Source organism: Pongo abelii, chromosome 19, assembly GCF_028885655.2.
Source record: "Pongo abelii isolate AG06213 chromosome 19, NHGRI_mPonAbe1-v2.0_pri, whole genome shotgun sequence".
In the NCBI taxonomy this organism is placed as follows: Eukaryota; Metazoa; Chordata; class Mammalia; order Primates; family Hominidae; genus Pongo; species Pongo abelii.
This window is the reverse complement of record NC_072004.2, coordinates 89,021,306-89,045,288: the sequence shown is the minus strand read 5'-3', so window position 1 is coordinate 89,045,288 and position 23,983 is coordinate 89,021,306. Positions and strand designations below refer to the sequence as shown.

General features: G+C 53.9%; 1 protein-coding gene across 3 annotated transcripts in view; it reads left to right on the top strand.

The window, feature by feature from the left end:
* Nucleotides 1-2,847: 2,847 nt before the first annotated feature.
* The window catches only part of SDK2 (sidekick cell adhesion molecule 2), a 314,110-nt gene continuing 292,974 nt past the window's right edge, over nt 2,848-23,983 (top strand). For all 3 annotated transcript variants that reach the window (XM_054535716.2, XM_054535717.2, XM_024235631.3), the window contains exon 1: nt 2,848-3,236. In XM_054535716.2, the coding sequence (XP_054391691.2) occupies nt 3,173-3,236 (64 nt within the window). In that variant the 5' untranslated portion in view covers nt 2,848-3,172. The remainder of the gene's footprint in view (nt 3,237-23,983) is intronic.

Here is a 23,983-nt window from a genome sequence, read left to right as displayed (position 1 = left end):
CAGGTGGAGTGGTGTCCTTTCCTCTCTAACTTGCAGGCATGCCTGGAGACTTCCAACAAAGAAAAGGAAACCTCCTTCCTCACACCAGTCCCTGGTGGGTCCCCGTCTCATGTGTTAGGGATTAAACTCCCAGAAGAAGGTTTGTAGGGCTCCAAATGGTTGTGCAAGAGGCCTCCTCTTAATAAGGGAACAATGCTATTCGAGGCCCTAGGCACGTGGAGCTCACATTCCTGGCTGCTGGACTTCTGGGAATTGGGCACGATCAGGGTGGAATCCACCCACGTTTCAGACTTTTATGTCCATGCGAACTCCTACCTCTGTGATGTAAACAGAGATGCAGCCCTTTCTGCTATCTGGCCTAAGAGACAGAAGGAGACGTTCCCCGCAAATACGGCTCTCAGGCCCCCTCTGTGAGCGAACAGAGTAACAGCACCCTAAAGACCAGAGCTCTTCCTGACAGTCTGGGAAGGGCCTGAGCTCGCAGCTGGGGACATTCAGAGTATGTAGGGGGTGTGCACTGTCACATCTGGGCATCATTAAGCAGGTGGGAGTGGCATGGCCACCTAGGAGAAGGAGAGTTGGTCACATCTAGGCTGCCTGCCCCCAAAGCCCTCCCATTTACAAATCAGCCAGCCAGAGGGGCTTCAGCTGGGGACGGAGCAGGTTGCCAGGGGGAAATGTTTGAATTAGGTGATTGAAAGGCTTTAGGGAAGGCAGGCCAGCTTCTCAGACATTTTTAATAAATGCTTACGGTTCTTCTTCCGAAGCAGGTGAAAGGAGAATATATAAGTAACAATATATTTGTGGTGGCTATGCCTATTCCACAGCAATCACAAGGGGTGTCCTTGGGGTGGGAGTGCACCGAGGAAAGAGTTGGCAATCAGTGAGTGACAGTCCTAGACTTCAAGGACCAGAAAGACTAGGCAGCCGTGGGAGACCAGACTAAGCAGGACCACGAGAGAGAGAGTACAGAGAAGCACTGTGGCAAAAGCTGGAGGGTCTCACTAGCTCTTTATTTTCCAGAAGAAATATCAGACACGCAGGGTCGACTTCTGCATTAAGCACCGCAGGCCCAGTGCCAGGGATCATAGTCTTTTGGGGGCCCATGAAAATGTTTTGATTTCTTTTAAAATCAGAAAAAAATAAGTAAAGCTTTAGGCTGAAGAACATGTTTTAATATGCAATATTAATATACTTTTCCTTATGCCAACGCAGTTGCAAAATATTATTTTTAATAATTTTGTTAGCAGGGAAAGGAGTCCACCGAGGCGAAGGCACCTTAAATTTTCCTAGTGCCCAGGAAATTTTAACTGAAGCCTGTGAACCCCAGCTGAGCTTCTTGGAGTAGGCGCTAGCTCTGGGCCACAGCAGAGGACGCCTCCGGGCTCTCTTGTTTGAATTCCTCCACCAATGTCCCGTTCTTCTACTCTTTACAAGCCGGGCTCCGAAGGAAAAAAGAAGAAACAAAGAACGCACGCTCCTTGGCACCAACTTCACTTTCTCAGGCTTCTGCAGGTCCCAGGCCTCCCGATGTCTCCCCCTCCGCCCTGAGCATTTCCAGACCTTGGAGAGCCTGACTTGGGAAGCAGAAACTGGAATCAATCGGTTGACCGACCCCCTTTTCCCAACCGCCGCCTCCCCACCAATCACTCCATGTCCGGAAGGGGGCTGGGGGCTCCCGACTATAGGAGACTCTGGGAGTCCTATGAGGCCTTTGAGAGAGGGGTGCGAGCGAGGCTGGAAGGAAAGGCTGGGCAGAGAGCGGAGGGGCTCGCGCGCATCTCTCCCGGCGCGGCAGGAGGTTGGCACTGCTGCCCCCCGGCGGGTCCCAGAGCCGCTGGGCGCCCGCGACCGCGCAGTCGGATTGTATTTCTGCGGGGCTCGCTCCCGGGCCTGGCTCGGGGCCGCTGCCGCCGCCGCCGCCGCCCCTCCCGGCGCGCAGGCTGCTCTCCAGTCGCGGCCACGGGGTAGCGCTCGGCCCCCCTCTCCGCGTCTCCGCCTCCGCCGCGCTCGTCCCCGGCTCACGCTGCCCCCGCAGCTCCGGCTCGGCGCAGGCAGGAGCGGCTCTCTGGACGCCGAGCCCGGGAAGCGGAGGGCGGCGGGCTCGGCGAGCGGCGGCGGCGGCCGAGGCGCTGGGGCGGCCGTTGCTCCTCCGGCCCGGGAGGTCGGCGATCGCCGGGCGTCCGAGGGGGCGCCGCGTCCCCGGAGCCGGGGCTGCCCGCTGGGCTCTCCGTGCGTCTTCCCGAGATCTCCGGCCGGGGCGCGGCGGAGGGCAGAGCCGCCGGTCTCCATCCTCGTGCCGGCAGGAGGCTCTGCGCCCGGGCGCCGACGACAGCCCGCGTCGCGAAGCCCAGCACCCTCCCCCGCCGCCCCGCGGCTGGCGCGGACATGGGCGCTCAGGGCTGCGCGCCCCGCTCCTGGACCCGCAAAGTTTGCTAGCCGGCTGGGCGCGGAGCCGAGGGCGCGCCCGGCCCCAGTGCCCCCGGAGGAGACCCGGCGTCTCTGGATTCGGCGCGAGGGCGGTGGAGCCCAGAGGGGGTGGTTCGGCCCCGCCAGATGCTGCCTGCAAAGTTAGAGAGAAGAAAACTTCAGCTTCAGGGAGATTCGGACCGCTATGCTCACCGCGCCCCCCGAAACCGGCGCCCCTAAAAGATCCCCCGCACCCGCGTCTACCGCTGCGCTCGGCTCTGGCCGGGTCCCGGGGGCGCGGCGCCTGGAACGGCGGTGACTGCGTCGGCCGGGAGAACCCAACCAGGGGGCGGGGAGGGGGCGGGCAACGTGGCCACGGGAGGAAGTTTCCTGAAGTTGTCCATTTATTCCGGAGCTCGGCCGGCGACCCGGCCGGATCGCAGAGGCCGCCCTGTTTAGGAGAAGTCGGAGTTGGGGTGCTAAGGGAGAGAGGCGCCCTAGTCCGAGAGGGCGGCCTGGCCTCTTTCTCCCTGCTCGCCCCTAGCCTTCCGGGCGCGCTGCCGGGCTTGGACTAGTACAGAAGAGGAGGAAGGGCTGGGGTGGCCAAGCGCTGCCCCTCCCGGGCATATTACGCCCCGGGGCACGGAGCCGCGTAGACTGACTGTTTCCTGGGACGAAGCCACGGGGTATCGGACCCCACCAGGATTATAAAACAGGGCGGAGGGAAGGGAGACCCCTAGGACCCCTCTCCAGGCTGGTCACCATGTGGGGGCTTTTGATCTGGACGCTGCTAGCTCTGCATCAGATCCGCGCGGCCGGAGCCCAAGGTAAGGTGGGACCCCCACGTGGGGACAGGGAGGGGGCTGGGAGAGTGGGCGGGGGAGGGGCGGTGGGAGCTCGCCGGCCTCACGGTGGCCTCCTGGACACCCGGCTTAGCCGTGGCAGAGCCCTCTCCAGGGAGTTTCAAGACACCCCATCTCCCAAGTTTTGGGGGTGAGGTAGTCTCTCCGAGACTTGTGGTTTCCGAATGGGGGAAGGTGGGGACGACCTGGAGAGGCAGAGAAGAGCCCAAGGTGAAGTGGGAGGGGCGCTCCCCTCCCCCGGTCTGCTGTGGCTGCCCTGCGCCGGCTTGGGAGGGGAGCGACATTCCGTGCCTGGCTCCACGCTCGGCTACGCTGAGCTTCCCAGACCGAGCTCCTGGTTCTCTGCGGGGAAGGACAGGGCCCCTGCCGGGCAGGCGATGGCCTCCCCGGGGCGAGGGAGTGGGGTGGGCGAGCGCTGGGAAGGAGTGCGATCGGGCGCTGGGTGCCGGGTTGCTCGCCCCGGGAGAGCAATTGCCCGGCTTGGCCACGTACGGGAGCCCGCCCCTGGCTGCCCGGCCAGCCACTGGGGCTGGGGGTGCTTCGCTGCGCGGGCCTGGAGCCGAGGTCGCGGGTACAGCCGCGGACCCACCGGGGGGTGGTGCACAGGGAGGGTCTGAGGCCTCCCCTCCTACCCATCCACCCACACCCAGCATCCCCGCCCCTGCCTCCAGCCTCCGCTGTTCGCTCGATAGTCTTTGCAGCCGCTCGCTGCTGTGACCTGTGGCTGCCGGGAGCAGCCTCGCGGTGGAGAAGGGCTGGTGGCTTTGGGTTTGGGAGTGCTACGAAGGATCCGAGGTGTGATCTGCGCTGCCTGCTTCCTGAGGGTGGATGCCCAGACGTCCCCCTGGTCCTCGGGCAGGTCCCCGCGGTGAAGGGCGGCTGCACCAGCGGTTCCTCGCCTTTGGGGTTCGCCGATCCAGACAGTGGTGTCAGCGGTGTCCGAGCGGCGCCTGCTGGGGGCGGAGGGAGACGAAGCCTGGACTGAGCTCCAGGACTCGCAGGGCTAGGCCTTCACTCTCGCAGGCTCAGGAGGGGGCCAGACCCACCCTAGGGGGCCGGACTGTGGGGGCTGCAACCCACTCCCCACGCCGCCTCTTGGATCTCCAAACCTTCTGGGAAGAAGGGACCCCGTGCGCCCAGCGTCAGGCAATCCAGAGAGCCAAGATCAAAGAGATGAAAATAATCAGCTCTCACTCACAGGGCTGAGGGGAGGATTTTACGAGGTAATTTACGTAAAAGCACTTAGAAATTTTGTAACGAGCCCTATAAATGTAGGGTAATAAAAGTTATTATTTTTATGATCATCATAAAATCTTTGAACAAGCGAGGACCTCAGAGGTCATCTTATTCTAGTAGCCATTTAACAGATAGGGAAACTGAGGCCAAATGGCATTAAGTGACCTGCCCAAGGCCACTCTGTGATCTGCGGGCAGAGGCAGGTCTGGAACCAGGTGAGTTCTGAGCCCCTCTCCTTCAAACCAGGACCGGCTGCATGGGCTCTCCTTGTCTGGGCCCCCTCTTTGAGGGGTCCCAGGAGGACCCTGATGCTGGCAGAATAGGAATGGGTTGTCCATCCTGGAGCAGCCTCACAGTTGTGCTCTGGGATAACCAGTGTTACTAGCCAAAAGCCTGGACGGCGTGGAGGGACGGGATGCCAGCATCTGTCTGGACCCTTCTAACTTCATTGCTCTACAGACTTTTCAACAATGGTATGATTTCCCTGGGCAGATGGCTCACCAATTCTTGTCTCATCTAGGACCAGGCCCTTATAGAGTCCCCAGGGCACCTGATGGCCCTTGCTTTGGGATCTTCATGTGTCCCTTCCTGTCCCACCTCCACACCTGTGCCATCCACTTGAGGCCAAGATCCCACCCCTCCTGCTGAAGTTAAGGCCAGGTGGTCCCCTGTCCCTGCGCCTCCTGCGGGAGGGGCTCCCCTGTCAGAAGCAGAGAAAGTCTCTGTGATTGATTCACTTCCTCTCTGCCTTTCTTGTTTGCTGGCTTTTTGTGTGTCAGGCTGCCCAGGTCCCCTGCTGCTCTGCTCGTGTTCTCTGGCTCCGAGAGTGTTTTCCAGCATCAAGCCCTCTCCTGCCATGTGTGTCCCTGGCGGCAAGCCTTGCAGAGGATTGTGGGAACGCGGTCCTAGGCTTGGCAGTGCTGTGTTTGAGTGTTGGAGGGGGTGGGATTAGGGCATGAGGTCCTTTCTTATCTGCTTTGGGGTTAGAGAGTGAGTTTCTTCCAGTCTCGGGCCATGACATTAATCCTTCGGGGGTAGCTGAAGCCACTAGCACTGTCATTTCTGAGCCCACAAGCCTGATTCTCCAGGCATGGCACAGAACGAGGGATGAAACAATTGGTTCCTCCCTTGAGACAAACTTCACATCGACCACTGTCACCAGATTTTATCTGAGCCTAGCCTGGTTGTTTTCTTTTAGGTGCTGGACCTGAGCGACATCACCTGGGTATACTGAAAGCTAACATTGGACCATTGTCCCTATGCCCGATGGGTCACATGATGCAAACTCATTTCCCAAGCAAAGTGCAGTGAGGTTGTAGAAAGAGCATTGACTTTGGCAGCAGAAAGAATGGGCTCTCATGATCTGGCTTTGCTGCTTCGCTGCAGACAGGCCTTCTGCAAGGCTCTTAGCCACTGAGAGCCTCAGTTTCCTCGTCTGTACACTGGCAATAATAGCTCTTGCCTTGTAGAATTGCTAGGAGAATTCAAGGTATTCCAGGGACAGGGCCCCAGCCAGTGCCTGGCACATAGAAGGTACTTAATACGTAGCAATTATTGTTGTTGTTATGATGGTTTTAACACTAAGCTAGAAGTCCATGAAGAATGGTACCCTGCCACCCACCAATAAGACCTTGAATTCTTTTTCCTTACCCAGAAGGTTTCTTTAAATTCCTTCCACAGCCACATCACTGTGTCTCAGAGTGGCCCTCAAGCACTTAGCTCCCAGGGAGTTGTAGCAAGGCAGATTCTTGGGCTCTGCTCCCAGACACTGATTGGAAAGGTCTGGGTGAGCCTGGAAGTCTTTTAACTAGAGCCTCGAGAGATTTCCCATGTGCTTGGAAGCTTGATTACTGCTGGAGGTCATCCTGGCCAGCCTGAGAGGTTGGGAGGAGGGCAGGAGCAGCCCAGCCAGCTGGTCCAGAAGTTTCTTTCAAGAGAATCATGCCTGGGGGGAGAACAGAAGGAAGGGAATCTGAGCCGAGCAAACAAGGCAGTGGGGACAACCTGCCTTTACAGAAAGAGGACTGTAACCCCCAGCTCTAGAGGCTCCTGAAAGGCTCCAAAGGGAGAAAGTTTAGTGCTGGGAGCTAATCACAATAAAAGCCAACAGTACACGAGGGAGCGGAATGAAAGTTTAATTACATGGTGTGGCTAAGCTGTAATTATTAATTACTGACAGCAAAAAATAACTTATTGATCAGGGCCTTTTGCTAATTACCAGGAGGCCAGGTGTCATGCTTGCCTGGGGCTCAGCTGTCAAAAGCCCCACTCGAGAGAGGAATGGGGGTGTCCCTGCTCTCCCGTGCCCCTCTTTCCCTCACCCTTTGCACCCCTTGGCTTCAGCGGGGGAGTCCGGAACATTCTGGCAGTGGTTAGATGAGGGCTACAGCTTGGTGCTTCCACTGGCTGCAGAAAATGGCCCCTGCCTGGGAGGAACAGAGTCAGGACCCCCACCCAGAGGCTACATCCCACCGGCATCCTGACACCTGCCTCGGAAATCCCACCCCCGACCCCAGACACACACACACCCCACCCCCTCTTCATGCATTTTTCAGCAAATATTTATCGACTGCCTCTCCCTCGTGTCCTCTACTGGAAGGCCGGCATAGGGGCCAGGAACCTTGTTCTACAAGGGAAAGGAGGCTGGGAAAGAGGCCAAGTTCTTTACAGCGATCCTCTGTTTAAACAGCGCCTGAATGGCTGACTTTAAAATGAAGTGTTAACCTGCATATTGGTCCGCATTTGACTTTTTACCACAGGACGCAGTAGGGCTGTAAGCTAACAAGGAGGGGAGAATGGGTTTATCTTCTGTCCTAAGGACTAATGGGTATCATTGCATTTGACTTGAAAGACACATGAAAAGTCATCTAGGACCATCCTCTGCCCACAAGGCCATCTGGTCTCTGCTTGCATACCCTTGATGATGGAGGACTCACTACTGCTCAACACCAGCTGGTTGTTAGCTATGTTTTATGCTGATGAACAAATTGTCCTCTTACAGCTGATTTTCCTAGGATCTGGCTGTGGTTGAAGGGGTCCTCTGATTGGCTGGAGCCCTCTCCCTGTCCCTACGGACTCCCAGCCCCTCTGGGAGGCAGGAAGCTGAGTTGGAATTGATGTCGGGTGTTAGTGTGCTCCCTGCGGGATTTCTACCCCGCTCCCCCTGGAGCATGTTGCCGCAGACAGCCCTGGAGCTGCCTAAAGCGGTGGGAATTAGTCATCATAATTTGGGGCCTTGGGATGCCAATAGCAACAAATGGGCCAGCAGCAACTGGCGGCTGCGGCCCACTGCCTGTAATGGAAAGGAAAACAAGCTGGTTGCTGAGACACCCCGGGTGCCCCCTCCCCTAGGTGTCCCACCCCTGCTGTCCATGTGCTGGGCAGGAGGCAGAGCCAGTGAGCAGCGTTGAGCAGGGATGCTCAGCATCCCCGGGGGAAGGGAGAGAGGGGACTGCAGGGCTTGTCCCCTCAGACTCCCTGGGCCCGGTGTCTGGACCAAAAGCCTCTTGCTGAGCCCAGGGAGCCCTGGGGAGGCCCTTCTCCTGCAGACGTGGTGAATGGCTCCCAGCGTGGCTTCTGCCCCCATCACTAGGCGATGCTGAGCTAAGCCAGTTTTCTCATCTGTAAAATGAGTAAAGTAAAAAAAGGTGGATCTACCGGCCGGGCACAGTGGCTCACGCCTGTAATCCCAGCACTTTGGGAGGCCGAGGCCGGCAGATCACTTGAGGTCAGGAGTTCAAGACCAGCCTGGCCAACATGGGGAAACCCCATCTCTATTAAAAATAAAAAAAATTAGCCAGGCATGGTAGTGGGAGCCTATAGTCCAAACTACTTGGGAGACTGAGGCAGGAGAATCTCTTGAACCTGGGAGGCGGAGGTTGCAGTGAGCTGAGATCGCGCCACGGTACTCCAGCCTACACAACAGAGCGAGACCCTGTCTCATTAAAAAAAAAAAAAAAAAAAAAAAGATTGTTATCTACCTTATAGAGTTGTCTTGGATAATCAAATGAGATTGTCCAGATCACTTTGAAAATCCCCTCTGTAAATGTTAAGTTCTTATAATGCGTCCATCACAGGCCAGGAGGATGTCCTGGTCACTGCCCCTCTGCTCCCCAGACATGAACCTCCCCTCCCACCTCATCTCCTCACTCCCCCTGCATTCACTGCTGTCCCCACACTGACTGCCTATTGTTCCTGGAACTTACCAGGCCTCTAACCTGGCACTTGAAGTTCCTGCCTTTCCATCAGTGGTGCCCACACCACCCAGATGTCTACAAAGTTCATCCTTGTTTCCTCCAGGACTTCCTCCTAATGTCTCTTATCCATCTCGGAGCACCCTATAACGTGACATCTCCCAGCACCCACGCTCTCGCTCTGCATCATTTTCTCCATTGCACTCAGCTCCAGCTGACATATATTGACTTGTTTGTTTATTATTGGTGTCTCTGGAGGGCAGGGGCTTTGCTTCATTCACTGGTATATTTCTAGCCACTAGGGCAGTGCCTGGCACATAGGAGGAGTCAGCATAATATGAAGAATGAATGAATTAATGAATTAATGAATTAATGAATGCTTACTGGAGGCATACAGCCCGCGGTCATCTGGCCCCTGCCAGCTCCTCCAGCTTCCTCCCAGGCCTCTCGCCCCATCTCCAGAGCTGATTGACTTGTGAAATGCCTCTGGTCTCTGTACATCCAGCACACCCCATGCCATGTAGCCCTCAGCGCACTGAGCAGCCAGGTACCTCAAGAGTGGGGGTCCCGCCCTCCAGCAGCTCCCACGGATGCATCCATGGAATGGGGTAGTGTTGCCATTGAGACAGGAGTCCCTGCTCAGATTTTCTGGCCATTTTCCCAGCTCTTCCTGACTCTGGCCTGACAGATGAATCTGCCTCTTAGCAGGCCTGGCCTCTGAGTTGGGCAGCCCCTGGGTCTCTGCTGAAGCCCCATCAGCTGAACTCCAACTTGATGATGTGAAGGAAATTGAGAGGAGAGGTAGAAGGTTTAGGAGGTAATGCCATCCATACATAGATGCACCATTTGAAATACACAAGGTCTTTGATTAATGCTCCAGAGGAAAAGGGAGAGGAAGATCTTGCATCAACACTTACATTCCCAGCCAGGTGCGGTGGCTCATGCCTGTAATCCCAGCACTTTGGGAGGCTGAGGCAGGTGGATCACCTGAGGTCAGGAGTTTGAGACCAGCTTGGCCAACATGGCAAAACCCTGTCTCTACTAAAAATACAAAAATTAACCAGGTGTGGTGGCGCATGCCTGTAATCCCAGCTACTTAGGAGGCTGAGGCAGGAGAATTGCTTGAACCTGGGAGGCAAAAGCTGCAGTGAGCCGAGAACATACTACTGCACTCCAGCCTGGGTGATAGAGCAAAACTCCGTCTCAAAACAATAATAATAATTATTTAGCCTGTGTTTCTTCTGATCGTAGCCCATTCGTTAGAATGGATCACATGGTCCCACCTAATGGCAAGGGAGCTAGGAAGTGCAGGCTTTCATGTGCTGGAAAAAGACAACCGGATCTCATGCACTGGCAATGCCTAGTGTTCCTTCATAACCACAGAGAAGACATTGTGGTCTCTGCATTTCATACAGAGGGTGACTTTACAGAAGACATTTTTACCTTGCACATTCCTAAAGCAGAACCCCAGTCTGTGCTATTACTTCCTTGTTCGGAGGCTTATTTTATTCCCCATTAAGCTGTTAAGAAGTGGTATGTATAGGATCAGTGCCTCAGAATTGGGCTGACCTGGGTTCAAGCTCTGCCATCGGCTATCTGTGACACTCTGGGTTAAGTCACTTAACATTCTCAACCTCTGTTTCTTTGTCTGTAAAACAAGGAGAAAAACCTTTCAAGGCTTAAATGAGATAATACACATAGAGCACTGAGAATGGAGCCTGACATATCATAAGCACTTGTTTAATAAATGACTTTAACTATATTTGTACTTCTGTGCTTGCCCCTCCAAATGGCCTTAAGATAGGATCTCAGACTGCATTAAGACAGCTTGTCTTCTCTGGTATCTTTGCTGTATATTTCACCCATATCTTCCACATCTTCTCACCTTTTTCTTTTTTTTCTTTCTTTTTTTTTTTTTTTTGAGACAGAGTCTTGCTTTTTCACCCAGGCTGGAGTGCAGTGGCACGATCTCAGCTCACTGCAACTTCCACCTCCCAGGTTCAAGTGATTCTCCTGCCTCAGCCTCCCGAGTAGCTAGGATTACAGGCACGTACCACCACGCCTGACTAATTTTTGCATTTTTAGTAGGCATGGGGTTTCACCACGTTGGCCAGGCTGGTCTCAAGCTCTTGACCTCAAGTAACTCGCCCACCTCGGTCTCCCAAAGTGCTGGGATTGCAGGCATGAGCCACCGCACTTGGCTCACCCCATTTTCTTTTACTTCTTCCCCAGTTTAGAATCTTTTTGTCTTCCCTTCCATCCTGAGCTCATGTTTGGTGCACAGTTCTGCTTGTCAGACATGGCAAGGTGCATTACAACCATCATCTGCCTCAGTCCTCCCTTTCACTCTGACATGTGGATAAAGTGAGGCTGAGAGATTAACCACCCAAGGCCTTCTAGCGGGGAAGTTGAGGAGTCAGGATTTGAACCCAGGCCTCTCTGGTCCCAACATCTGTCCTCTTTCCACTGCTCCAGGCTGCCTTTGGCTTCCACAGCATACATCACTGTCTTCCCAAGGACAGACAGCTATTCTCCAGGGAGATGCCCAGACAATTGTGCTGTTTGAAGACGGGCTGGTCCAGGGAGGGTGGTAGAGTTTGGAAAGAGGCCTTGGAACTCCTCCTCCTCCTCTTCCTTTTCCTCCTCCTCCTCCTGATCCTCCTGGCTCTTGCCTCCACCCTGGCTGTGTCCTCACTAGGCCTTAACTTGGCAGAATATTGAAGGTCTTCTACTCTTCTCCTTGTCTCCATCTCTCTCTGGGGTTGGGATGCCCCAAAGCTATTTGAGGAGTTCCCTTAAGGTCACTTGGGGCATTCAGAACTGGCTTGCCAGTAACTGAGCCACACAAGTGCCTTCTAAATTGAACGAGGTGTGAGGGTGGGGAGGATGAGGGGAAGAAAGGCAATTAAAGTTTGATGCCATGTAGGAAGCTATTAGTGACCCAGAGGGGTGATGAAATTTCGATGATGTGACAGTCCTAACGGAAGGAAATATTATTTGCCATAACGAGGCTCATTCAGGGAATTCGGCATCTGGGGCGGACACCAGTGACTCTCAAGGGCCTCGTAAAGCCAGGGCTCTGGAAATTTCCCCCTTCCCCAGGCACCTCCCTGGAGTACAGATCTGGGAGGCCCAGAATCTGAGTAAAGGTCAAAAATATCACTGGGTACCTGAACAATTGGGCTGTCACCACATAATGTGAGTTAATTATGAATCTGGAGCCGATGCTTCATTTGCTGCTTCGAGCTGTGAGAGCCAGTGCAGAAGGTGGCAGCAGGGGCCCAGGCAGGACAGCATAGAGCACCAAGAAACCTGAAATGGGCCGGGCGCAGTGGTTCACGCCTGTAATCCCAGCACTTTGGGAGGCAGAGGCAGGTGGATCACTTGAGGACAGGAGTTCGAGACCAGCCTGGCCAACATGGTGAAAGCCCATCTAAAAATACAAAATACAAAAATGAGCTGGGCATGGTAGCACGTGCCTGTAATCCCAGCTACTCGAGAGGCTGAGGCAGGAGAATTGCTTGAACCTGGGAGGCGAAGGTTGCTGTGATCTGAGATGGTGCCGCTGCACTCCAGTCTGGGGTACAGAGTGAGACTCTGTCTCAAAAAAAAATAGAAACCTGGAATGCGGGTGACTCCCTGGGTTCAAATCCTACCTGTCATTTACTGCCTGGGTGACCTTGGATGAGTTACACACCCTGTCTGTGCCTCAGTTTCTTCATCTGTAAAGTGGGGATAACAGTTGGGTTGTGACAGGGTTTAACGAGCTGTGCTAAGCTCTTAGGACACAGTGCTCTGTGTATCATAAACACTGAATAAGTGTTTGTCATGTCATTGTCCTTAGTATCTTTATTTTGGAAGCAAGGTCCGTTTGGGGCCTGCAGTTTGACAGGTTCCCCTGCCCTGATAGCTTTTGTTCCTTTTGTCTTTCACAGACCTGCCAGTGGCATCTAAACTTCTGCTGTTGGGGATCTATTGATTTGGTTAAGACATTCTCTGTCTCCAGCTTAAAATGCAAATACGGCACAGAGAACCCACTTATTAAGCTATTATCAGCTGTTCAGCCTTAAGGTGAATGTATTTATTGGATCCTCCCATAAAATCTCAAATGTATGTGGGTAGCTTTCATAGACATCGCATTTGCTCTTCACCCCAGTCTATGAAGGAGGTTGGCCAGAAAGTATTAATGTTATTAACATTGTTAGCATGGAAGTTCAGAAATATTAAGTAACTTGCCAAGGTCGCTTGACTCGTAAGAAAGAGATGATGAATGCAGGTCAGCTGCCTCCCAGGCCATTGCCTTAGATCTGGCCAAGATACCCACATTCAGGAACTGTTTGCCATGCTGCTTTGGGCTAGTGGACCCAGGGTAGCCTCATTTGACCACAGGCTTCTCCTTAGCTTGGGTAGGGCACAGGAGGAGGACAGAGGGGGCACCCTGGGATGGCCTCTCCTCTCTGTAAGGACACTTGGAGCCCCCTCTTGATGTCCGTAGGGTCTTAGTGATGGGGTCTGGATGCTGAGACCTGTCATATCACACCCTTGCTCTCAGAACTCTGGTAGCTTCCCCACAGCTGTGGCCTCAATGGCAAACTCTCCACAATCTGGCCCTACGTGCCACTGCAATCTCGCCTCCACCTGTCCCCACGCCAGCCTTCCACCAAGCTCACACTGCCCTCCCCACCCTGCCAGCCCAATGGCACCTCCTTTCTCCCCTTTTGAACCCCTGTTCTCCTCTCCACTGACCCCAAAAAGTCTAGTGTGAAGCCGTCCCTGACTTCTGGCTGGGACTCCTCCTCCCAGTTGTTCCAGTCTAGATGTCTCGCTGGGCACTTTGGCCTTGTTGATTCTGAATTATCTTTTAATATCTGTGTGTAACTGATTTCTTTAATTGTGAACTCCTTGAGTTTAGATAATAACCCTTCATCCACAAGGACTGAGGTACTAGACGTAAATTATTTCTTGAATTAACACACTTAACTCCTTTAAGGGTGCTAGGGAGGTAACAGTGAAGTCAGAGAAAGAAGATAACAAGTTCATGACTCTGCATGGGCCTCAGAGGCCACAATGGAAGAGTCTCATTGGGTCCTTTTGGGCCAGACCTTTTAGCCTGTGTGGCCAGAAGTGTCCTCATTGGGAAAAAAGTGGGAAGGTAAATGCAGCTTTTCCAAACTCTTCCATGATGTTCCACTCATGGTAAGGAGGGTGGACACGTGCCCTAATGTATCCGGCCATGCAGCCTGAAACCACCTACTATCCCATGACCTTTTCTTTATATATTTCTACATTTTATTTTATATTTAATTTTATATTTTTTGAGATGTCGGTCTCTGTCACCCAGGCTGGAGGGCGGTGGCATAATAAGAGCTGACTGCAGCCTCAACCTCCTAGGTTCAAGTGATCCTCCCACATCAGCCTCCTAAGTAGCTGGGACCACAGGTGTGCACTACCATACCCAGCTAATCATTTTATTTTTTGTAGATACAGGGTCTCGCTCTGTTGCCTAGTCTGATCTCGAATTCCTGACCTCATGTGATGCCCCTGCCACTGCCTCCCAAAGTGCTGTGGTTTCAGGTGTGAGCCACCACACCCAGCCTATTTTAGTTTTAAAATGTGTGAATATGTGCATTCTACTCCATGGGCTATCTAAATTCTATCCCAACACACAAAGGATATGTTAAAGCCAGTCGATGCTGCTGGAAGACGTGGCTTGTCGTCCCCATGGCTTCCTGGACCCCCTAGAACATACGTCAAAATCTGGTCTCGAAAGACTTGAATGAGTCACAGCATCTGTAAGATTCTAAGATGCTTTACATGTATATATTTAAGCTGTTTGTGTTTAAAATTTTCTGTGCTGTTTTCTAAAGCAGTTGGACCTCAAACATAGTTGAGTCACTCTACCTGTGTTAGTCAGGGTTCTCTAGAGGGACAAAACTAACAGGACAGATGTGTATATGAAGGGGAGTTTATTAAGAGTATTGGATCACACGGTCAGAAAGTGAAGTCCCACAACAAGCCATCTGCAAGCTGAGGAGCAAGGAGGTCAGTCCAAGTCCCAAAATCTCAAAAGTAGGGAGGCCAACAGTGCAGCCCTCAGTCTGTGGCCAAAGGTCTGAGAGCCCCTGGAAAATCACTGGTGTAAGTCTGAGAGTTCGAAAGCTGAAGAACTTGGAGTCCGATGTTCAAGGGCAGGAAACCTCTAGCACGGGAAGAAAGATGGAGGCCGGAAGACTCAGCAAGTCAAGTCCTTCCACGTTCCTCTGCCTGCTTTAATCTAGCCATGCTGGCAGCTGATTAGATGGTGCCCACCCAGACTGAGGGTGGGTCCGCCTCTGCCAATCCACTGACATGAATGTTACTCTCCTTTGGCGACACCCTCGTAGACACACCCAGGAACCATACTTTGCATCCTTCAATCCAATCAAGTTGACACTGAATATTAACCATCACACTGCCTATCTGCTATGGCTGGCCTATGGCCATGCCTTCAAGGGTGGTGGGAGTGAGGATACGGCTGTTGCCCCTCCTAAGGGGACCCTGCTGCTTGGATGATTGGGTGGTAGTCTGGGTTCTTCTTCAGCTTCACCCAAACTGCTCCAAACCATTAGAGGACCTGTCTCCTGTCTTCTCCCTGGACCTTCCCACCTCCCCCTCTTTATTTGGACCAGGCAAGCCAATCAACACCAGCAGTGGGGTCTTATTTGGAGACTAGTTGAGGGCCTGAAGACTCTCTTAGTCAGAGGTTTGGGCTCTGGGATCACTATGTCCACCGCCCGGGGGCCTTTTTCATTTAGATGTGTGGGTACCTTCCAGAAGAGCTGAGGCTCTCAGAAGACCAGCCCCTTGCAAAGTAGGTCCTTACTGTGTGTAGCTGGTGCCCCATACAGCTGCAAGCACCTTGCCCTCCCCATGCATCACTAAGGAAATGTTCTTGATTAGGTTCAAGCACCTCCTCCCAAAACATCCACCCAGCCCCCCACCAGGGTTTCTGGCCAGCAGCCCGCCTGCTCACCCATTCCCCCGGGGTTCCTGGCCGGCAGCCCACCTGCCCATCCCTGATGTTTGTCTCTGGCTGCCCTGGCTTGAGGACTCAGAACCCAGAATGGAAGAGGGGCTCTGCCCTGAGACGGTGCCCAGTGCTCAGACCCAATTGCTCAGTCAACCCCGAAGTCTCTTCCCCACGGGCAGTGTGCGTGTTGGCTTTGGACGGCTCTGGCTGGCTCAGCCTGGTGACCCTTGACTTCCCCATTTGGAGTCCCTTTCTGTGCCCGGGTGTAGTGTCTACAGGCAGAGAGAGGGTTGGCCGGCAGACTGTCGCGGGGCCTGGGCTGCCAAGGAGGGCCGAGGGGAGTTCCTCATTAGCTCGGCTCCAAGCTCATTATCCGCCTGCGCATCACTGGGTGAAAAATGGTAGTCGTCGGGACAGTAATAAATATGCGGCTGTCAGTGTTGATGTGATTGCACTAATGAAGAGAAATCAGCCCCAGAGAGGAGGCGCTTCTGGCTGTGGCTTCAGGTGGCTGGAGAGCTCTGTCCACTGCCCGTGCTCCTCTGTCCCAGAGCCCCCTGAAGACAGAGAAGGGAAGTATTGGCATTTAACCCCTTCCTCCTTAGGCCCTGGTGGATGAAGAATCTAGAAAGTGCTGGAAACCACCAAGAAGAAGGAACACCGTTCTGCTTCAGGGAGGGGGCGGTATGCTAAGGGGCTGCCAGCCTTAGCCTGGGCCTTGGGCAAAGGCAAGCAGGACCAGTGGGGTGGACAGTGGTGCTTTTGACAGCTCAGCCTCCCTTGTGGAGCCCTGGTTTGAAAGGAAGGCGTGGGGAGGAACACAAGGCCCATTGTCTGTGCCCCCAGCCCTGCCACCTCCCTTGGAATGTTAGGACTTATTGTGTCTCCAGGAACTTGGAATGTCCGGCCCCAGGGTTTAGGGATTAGGCCTCCCTCCGCTGAGAAAGAGCTTGAGGGGCCCTGGGTCCTTAGAGCCCAGACTGAGTCCAAGCTGAGGCACAGCCATGCCTCCTAGATTCTGGCAGAGAGAGGGAGGACACTTAGGCCCCTCATAGTGCCAGACCCTGAGGGAACCTGGGGGTTGAGGAGGGAGGAGGGCGAGATGGGAGGGATGAGGGGGTGCCCTTCCATCTGGGGCATCAGGAGTCACATTCTGGGAGCCCAGGTGTCACCTGCCTCTTGATGGAGGTGAGGGGGTGGCCTAGAGCAGTGGATCTCATACTTGAGCACCATTTGGGGACCTGTTAGAATGCATATTCCTGGGCCCTATTCCCAGAACTTCTGAAGCAGTGGGTCTGGGAGAGGGGCCTGGGAATCTGCATTTCTGACAGTTCCCAGGTGTCGCTGCCACTGCTGCTGGTCCGGGGAGCCCACTTTGAGAAGGCCTGGCGTAAAGGTTTGAAGAGAAGGTGCTTCTTCTAGGGCCCGAGTCAAGGTGTCATGGTGGTGGCTGAGCCGAGCTACTTCTGCCCATGGACTCCGAGTCAGCTGCTGCAGCTGCAGAGGGCTACAGCAAAGCTCAGTTAACACATGAACTTGAATGTGGTGATGGCCTTGCACCTGGTTGGGGGTTGGTATTGACCAGCACTCATTCTTCACTTCTTCCTTCAGGAGGCTCTTGCCCCTCCTTGTCCTGACTTAAAAGAAAAGAAAAGAAAAGAAAATCCAGCCCAGAGCCCTCCTTCCTGGGAGAAGGAGCTTTTGCTAAAAGCTCCAAAGTAACCCCCATGAGCCAATGGATAACCAAAACCATGAACCTCTTTTGCTTCTCATGCACTTACTAAGCACCACCTGTATACTAAGTGAGGTGCCCAGGATCCAGCCCAGTCTAAGGCAGGTCCCTGCCCTCAAATTGCTCATGGTCAAGTGAAGGCAGCAAGCCTGTGGTTGGTCCTATAGGACAGGTGATATGGGAGTCCAGAGGGATGACCTGAGATGCTGCCCCAGAGGAGGAGGTGACATACAAGCTGAGTCTTTTAGGATGGGAGGGGCCCCCGTCTTCCCTAGGAAATGCTGGGGTCTTCTTTTTCATCCTTACTGCTACCAAGCAGCAATTATAGGCAGCAAATACGCACCTTGGTCTTATCTAATCACTAAGGCCAAATTCTACCTGGCCACACCCCGAGTGGCTTCTGCCCTCAGGTGCCTACATTCAGGGTCACTTGCATTCCTGGGCAGTAACCATCTCATAGAAGCTATGCAAGTGTCAGGAGGGAAACAGCAGCTTAAACCATGGTGAATCATCTAAGCACACGTGGGATGGGCAGATGCGTCTGGGGCTTGTGGTCTTTCTTCCCAGCACCCTCCTTTGGCTCCAGATCCTGGAGCCTCCCTAAGGGCCAGTATCTGAGCTAAAATGGTAGGGAACAAGGAGAATTACTAAGGTCAGATTACAAAGGGCTACCTCACTTTATAGAGGAGGATGTGCAGCCAAGAAAGGCAAGTGAGGTGCGAGCTCAGGAGCCTGGCTTTCCTGCCCCCTCTGCAGGCTCCACCCACTGCAGCTGTTGGCCAGTGTCTGGCAGGACTGAGTTTTCTGGACCCTCCTTGGCACCATCCCCCACGTAGGAATCAGCGGAATTGGGAGGTGGGAGAGCTGCAGAACAGCTGGGCCCATGACCTGGCTTCTCCAGCTCACGTCCAGGGGGGTCTGGGCACGGACACCCCAGATCCACATCTGGGTAGCCACCAGCCTTTGCCAGGGGTGGGAGGGGGCGGCTGAAGAGCCAGTCTCTGGGGCGTGGCTTTGGAAGGGGGCCACACTTCCTCTCATGTGCCCCAGCACCTCTCTGAAGTGTGGTGGGTTTGAATATCCTCTGCAGGGCTGGGAATCAGGGAGGAAGAGTGACCAGCCTTGGGCTGCCCCATGAGCAGCACAGACAGCCACTTCCCTGGCTCTCCTGACCCCAGAACTGGCTGCTGGTTTAGGGGTGTGGCTCTCTGGGCCCCTCCCAGGTGGTCAGTTTAGCTCTCCTATGCCACACCAGCCCCAGACACTCAAGGCCCATGAGTGGGGTTAGGGGAACCTGCAGGTCAGCTCCCGGATCAGGAGCTTTTGGAGTTCCCCAGAACTCAGGGCATCATAAGAGCTCACAGTGACTGAGCTTTTGCAGGTGCGATGTCATTCTAGATGCTGTCTGTGGATCTGCCCCTCTAACCCTCTCAGGCCTCTAGGAGGAAGCATATTTTCCCATTATATGGACCAGGAAACCGGCACAGAGAGCCCAGCAGCTTGCCCAGAGTAGCATGGCTTATGAGTGCTGGATTCAGAAACGGACTCAAGCACTGGGCGCAGAGCCTGTGTTCTCAGCCACGGTGTGTGCCGGGCGGCATCCTGGCCCCCCTGCCTCCTCTCTGTGCTCCTGAGGAGGCCACATTCTCAGGCTGGCCTGTAACTTGGCCTGGTTCTGCCTGTGCTTGGCTAAATGACCTTGGCCAGATGACTTAGCCTTTCCCCAGCCTCAGTTTCCTCATCTGTTAAACGTGGTGTTTGTTTTGTTTTGTTTTGTTTTGTTTTGTTTTGTTTTGTTTTTGAGACAGTCTCGCTCTGTTGCCCAGGCTGGAGTGCAATGGCTCGATCTCGGTTCACTGCAAGCTCCGCCTCCCGGGTTCATGCCATTCTCCCGCCTCAGCCTCCTAGTAGCTGGGACTACAGGCGCCCACCACCACGCCTGGCTAATTTTTTTTTTTTGTATTTTTAGCAGAGACGGGGTTTCACCGTGTTAGCCAGGATGGTCTCGAACTCCTGATCTCGTGATCCGCCCATCTCGGCCTCCCAAAGTGCTGGGATTACAGGTGTGAGCCACTATGCCCGGCCAAATGTGGGTTTTAAACAAACAAAACATCCTCACACTCGAGGGTTGGTGGGAAGATTGTCTGATGTACGATTTGGGAACGTGGCTGACCCAGCACTGGAATTACTATGTGAGCCCGAGGGGCTCTGTTAGGGGCCTGTCCCACCCACTGCCCACAGTGTTCCTGATCTGTCTGCCTAGGGCTCAGCCAACCTGGACAGCCTTGGCCCAGGACTTTGTGCTTATCCCTCATGCCCTTCCCCAGCTCCCTGGGGTCTCTGTGCCTGTTTCCACATGGGTGGGGGAGCTGAGGAGCACCCCAGGACTCAACTCACATGGAAGGAGGCGTCACTGAAAGATGCAGTCTTAAGAATACAGTGTTCCTTTTCATCCCATATTTGACTGAACCTAAGACACATCAATTATAAGACATGTTATTTTATGTGCCTCTAAGAAGGAAAAAAAAATGCTGCCATTTAATCCACAAAATACATTCTGACTCCAGAGATGTGAAAATGAAAACAATGTGCATTTAGAGGAAATATGGTAATAACTACCATTTATATAAAGCCTATCCCCTTGCCAGTCTGTGTTCTAAGCGCCTCACATGTATTAACACATTGAATCCTCTCAACAACCCCCATGAGTTTGGATGTGACCATCCTAGCAACTAGAAAATGGGCTGGTAGAGTTGGTTCAAAATATACAAGATGCTCATCCTGGCAATGTTCACCAGTTGTCCGATACTGCAAAGGTTCTTTCTGGATTTTACACCCCCCGGCTATTGTTGGGTTCTGTTGATTGGGCCCCCTGTGCAGGCCAAGCTGGAGAAAGGGCCGCAGGGTGAAGAGGCCACCCAAGGAGACTGAATACTGCCCCTCTGTCCTCAGTACAGCAGGTCCAAGCTTATGGATAAATCAGGAAACCCTCTGGGGTCCACATCGAAGACCAGCCCCTGGGGCTCAGACAACCTCAGGCCTGTCCCCGGGTCTCCAGAGAAGCCTCCCATTCCATCGCTGTCTTCCTAGAATGTGCTGGGCTGATGAAGTGTCTCTTCTGTCCTGCCTCCATCCCAGCATTCCTTCCTCAGCCCTCTCTGATGCCAGCACCTGTCTTCTGGGCACAGGACAGTGGCCCAGAGGAATGCATGTCTGGCTGGCTTTGGTCTCCACCAGGCCTGAGGAACCAGTGGTGGGGGTTGGGGAGCTAGAGGGAGGCCTCTTGTCTGAGCTGGAACTTGCAGGCCAGGCTGGAGCTTCTGAATCCAATCCACTTGGCCTTTTCCTTCTCCTTTGGCCAACCCAAAATCAAAGTGAAGGACTTGGCTTAAATTCCCCAGAGCCCCTGGGACAGGCTGGCACAGCTGGGCGCCGTGCATCTGCCCAGCCCTCGGGGTTTGGGTATGGTGGGGGTGGAGGTTTCCTCGGAGAGGCCAGGGCCCTGAAGACAGCTGGCCCCTGTCCTCCCCCTCCCGAGCCCCGGCCAACTCATTCATCTGTCACTACAGACAGGAGAGGAGGACTTGGGATCTGTTCCCCAGCTCGCCCAGGCACAATTCTGGCACATCTCTTGCCCCCTCAGAAGGTCCTTCTTCACTCCTGGCCTCTCCTGGAGTTTTCTTTTGTTTTCCAGTCCGCCGGGCTCCCGCTGCCTGGAGGTGTGGGCTTGCAGCAGCCTGCCCGGAGACGGCTCTGTCTCACTCAGTGCTCAGGTCCTGGCCTCCAGGAACAGCTCTGAAAGGGGGTACAGCCCTGACATGTTCTCTAACCCACTGGCAGGACCGACGGCATCTTTTGCAGGGTCTGGTGCAAAATGAAAATGCTGTAGGACTCGGTGATTCACGCCTATAATCCCAGCACTTTAGGAGGCTGAGGTGGGCGGATCACCTGAGGTCAAGAGTTCAAGACCAGCCTGGCCAATATGACAAAATCCTGTCTCTACTAAAAATACAAAAATTAGCTGGGTGTGGTGGTGGGCACCTGTAATCCCAGCTACTCGGGAGGCTGAAGCAAGGGAATCGCTTGAGCCGGGGAGGCAGATGTTACAGTGAGCCAAGATTGCACCACTGCACTCCAGCCTAGACGACAGAGTGAGACTCTCTCTCAAAAAAAAAAAAAAGAAAAAGAAAAACGAAAACGAAAAAGAAAAGAAAATGTGGTGTTAAAAATTAATCAGAATTTCAAGATGGTGGCAGAGAAGTATTACACCAAGGGTGGTGCCCTTCTAGGCGTGGGGCCCAGGGTGACTGCCCAGGTCGCAAGCCCGAGAACCCTGCCCTGCCCACTGGTGAGACCTTCAGGTGTTCCCCTCCCCTCTCCAGGCCTCATTTTCCTGCTCTGTAAATCAGAGAGGCCACCACCCAGGACCCTGTTCTCCTGCTGCCCCCTCTCATGGGGCTGACAAGGCCAGGGGACCCTCTTCTCTCAGACTCCAGGAATACGACAAGGGTGAGGTAGAAGAATGGTGAGCAGGCCTAGAAACTTCTCCATGAAGTTCCCCAGTTTTGCCTAGGAGATTGTCTTGGGCGTCACAGGCAGGATGTGGAATTCCGCCTCGCGCCCTGGTGCCTGCTTGTCTGGTCCTGCCTGGTATGCGCTGCTCTCTCTGCCTCTGTCTCCCTGTCTCATGAGAGGCTGTGTTCAAATTACCATGGTCTTGAAAGCCAGAGCACACCTCGGCAGGAATCCTGGCCCTGCTGCTTGTGAGTTATGGGACCTTGGCAAGCTACCAAAGCTCTTCCAGCCTCAGTTACTTCGTCTATCAAATGGGGCAGTGAGACATATTGCAAAGAAAATGTTAATCCTCTTATATTCAGTTTCTTCCTTCTCTGTTGACTCTTGGAGAGAGATTAGGAAAATCCTGCAAGGCTGGATAGATTTTCCTTCTGTTGTACCACAGTGGCATGGAGCATCTGGTGCAGAGTAACTGCTCAATAACCACTCCTCCTAGTAACAACATCACCACGGCCACCCTTATTATAGTTGCATCTTCCCCTCGTGAAGCCGGGTTAGTTCAGGGCTTTTGGATGCACCAGTTCCTTGAGTGGCTGAGAGCGGTGCTTATGCCGGCAGCCTCAGCACCACTCAGTGGTTGCTAAACATGCAGAAACTCAGACCTCACCGCAGACCTGATGAATCAGAATCTGCATTTTAAGATTCCCCAGGTGCGGCACGCACATTAAATTCTGGGAAGCACTAGAGTTCATTTGCTGCTGTTGCTATTTTAAGATTGATTTTAAGAGGGTCTCTACTCTTCTAAAAAAATAGGAGTGATCAGTTCTATTCTCTTTGGAGACACAGTCTCGCTAGAGTGCAATGGCACAATCTCGGCTCACTGCAACCTCTGCCATCTGCCACTCCTGGGTTCAAGAGATTTTCATGCCTCAGCCTTCCAAGTAGCTGGGACTATAGGCGCACTACCACACCAGCTAATTGTTTTGTATTTTTAGTAGAGACAGGGTTTTGCCATGTTTCCCAGGCGGGTCTCGAACTCCTGAGTTCAGGCAATCTGCCTGCCTTGGCCTCCCAAAGTTCTAGGGTTATAGGCGTGAGCTACCACGCCCGGCCCAAAAATATGAACTGTCAGTTCTATCAGCTTGCCTGGAGCATGTATGGAGAAGCTATTGGCTTCCTAACACTGGTATATTTTGAATCCCAATTTTCTGCTCTCAGAGGGAAGTCCTCCTCCCTGCTCCTGCTCCAGCCAGCAGTGAGGGGGACCTGGGAGGGAGCCTGGAGGTTGAGGAGGCCCAGCAGGCTGAGCGGCCCTGCCCAGTCCTCCTCCTGGAAAAACAACCCGGAGGCCCTGCTTTGTTAATGGTCTGTCTGCCGTGCTGTCTTTGATACAGGAAGGAGAACATGAAAAGGAATCACCCCCTTAAGTAAACAAAACAGAAAATTCTCTGGAGGGGGAAAGCACAGGAGAGCTCTTGAGGGAACTCATCACTTATTGAAGGGCAATTCCCTCTGCAGTACAGATCTGTTTCACATCCGGGAAAGGTGCACAGCAGTCCAGCCTGGGCCCACAGGCATGAAGAAGCAGAGAGAGTCGGGATCTGGGGCAGGGTGGGGTGCAGTGGAGCTGACCGAAAGGGGGTCAGAGTCCCAGTGTCAGGTGAGATCAGGGGGCAGCTAGGCAACCAGAGAGAAGCCAATCTGAGCTCTCCCCACCCTATCCCTGCTTTTGCAGAACAGAGAGGCACTGAACTTGGTTAGGGTACCATCTTATTTCCTCAGTCTTGTCCAACTGGGCTTGTCCTACTCAAGCTCTGGGGGCCTTCGGGGGGAAGGCCTCCTCCCCCTCACTCCTTCCTTCCCCCCAGGGCTCTTGGCAGAGTGCCAGGCTTTTCTATTCCTCTACTTAACCAATTGATGAGGCCTCAAGCAGTTTATAGAGCAACAGAGAACAGAGAGGGGGAACCCCGGAGCCAGACTGGCTCTATGATGACCCTAGACAAGTGACTCAGCCTCTCCAAGCATC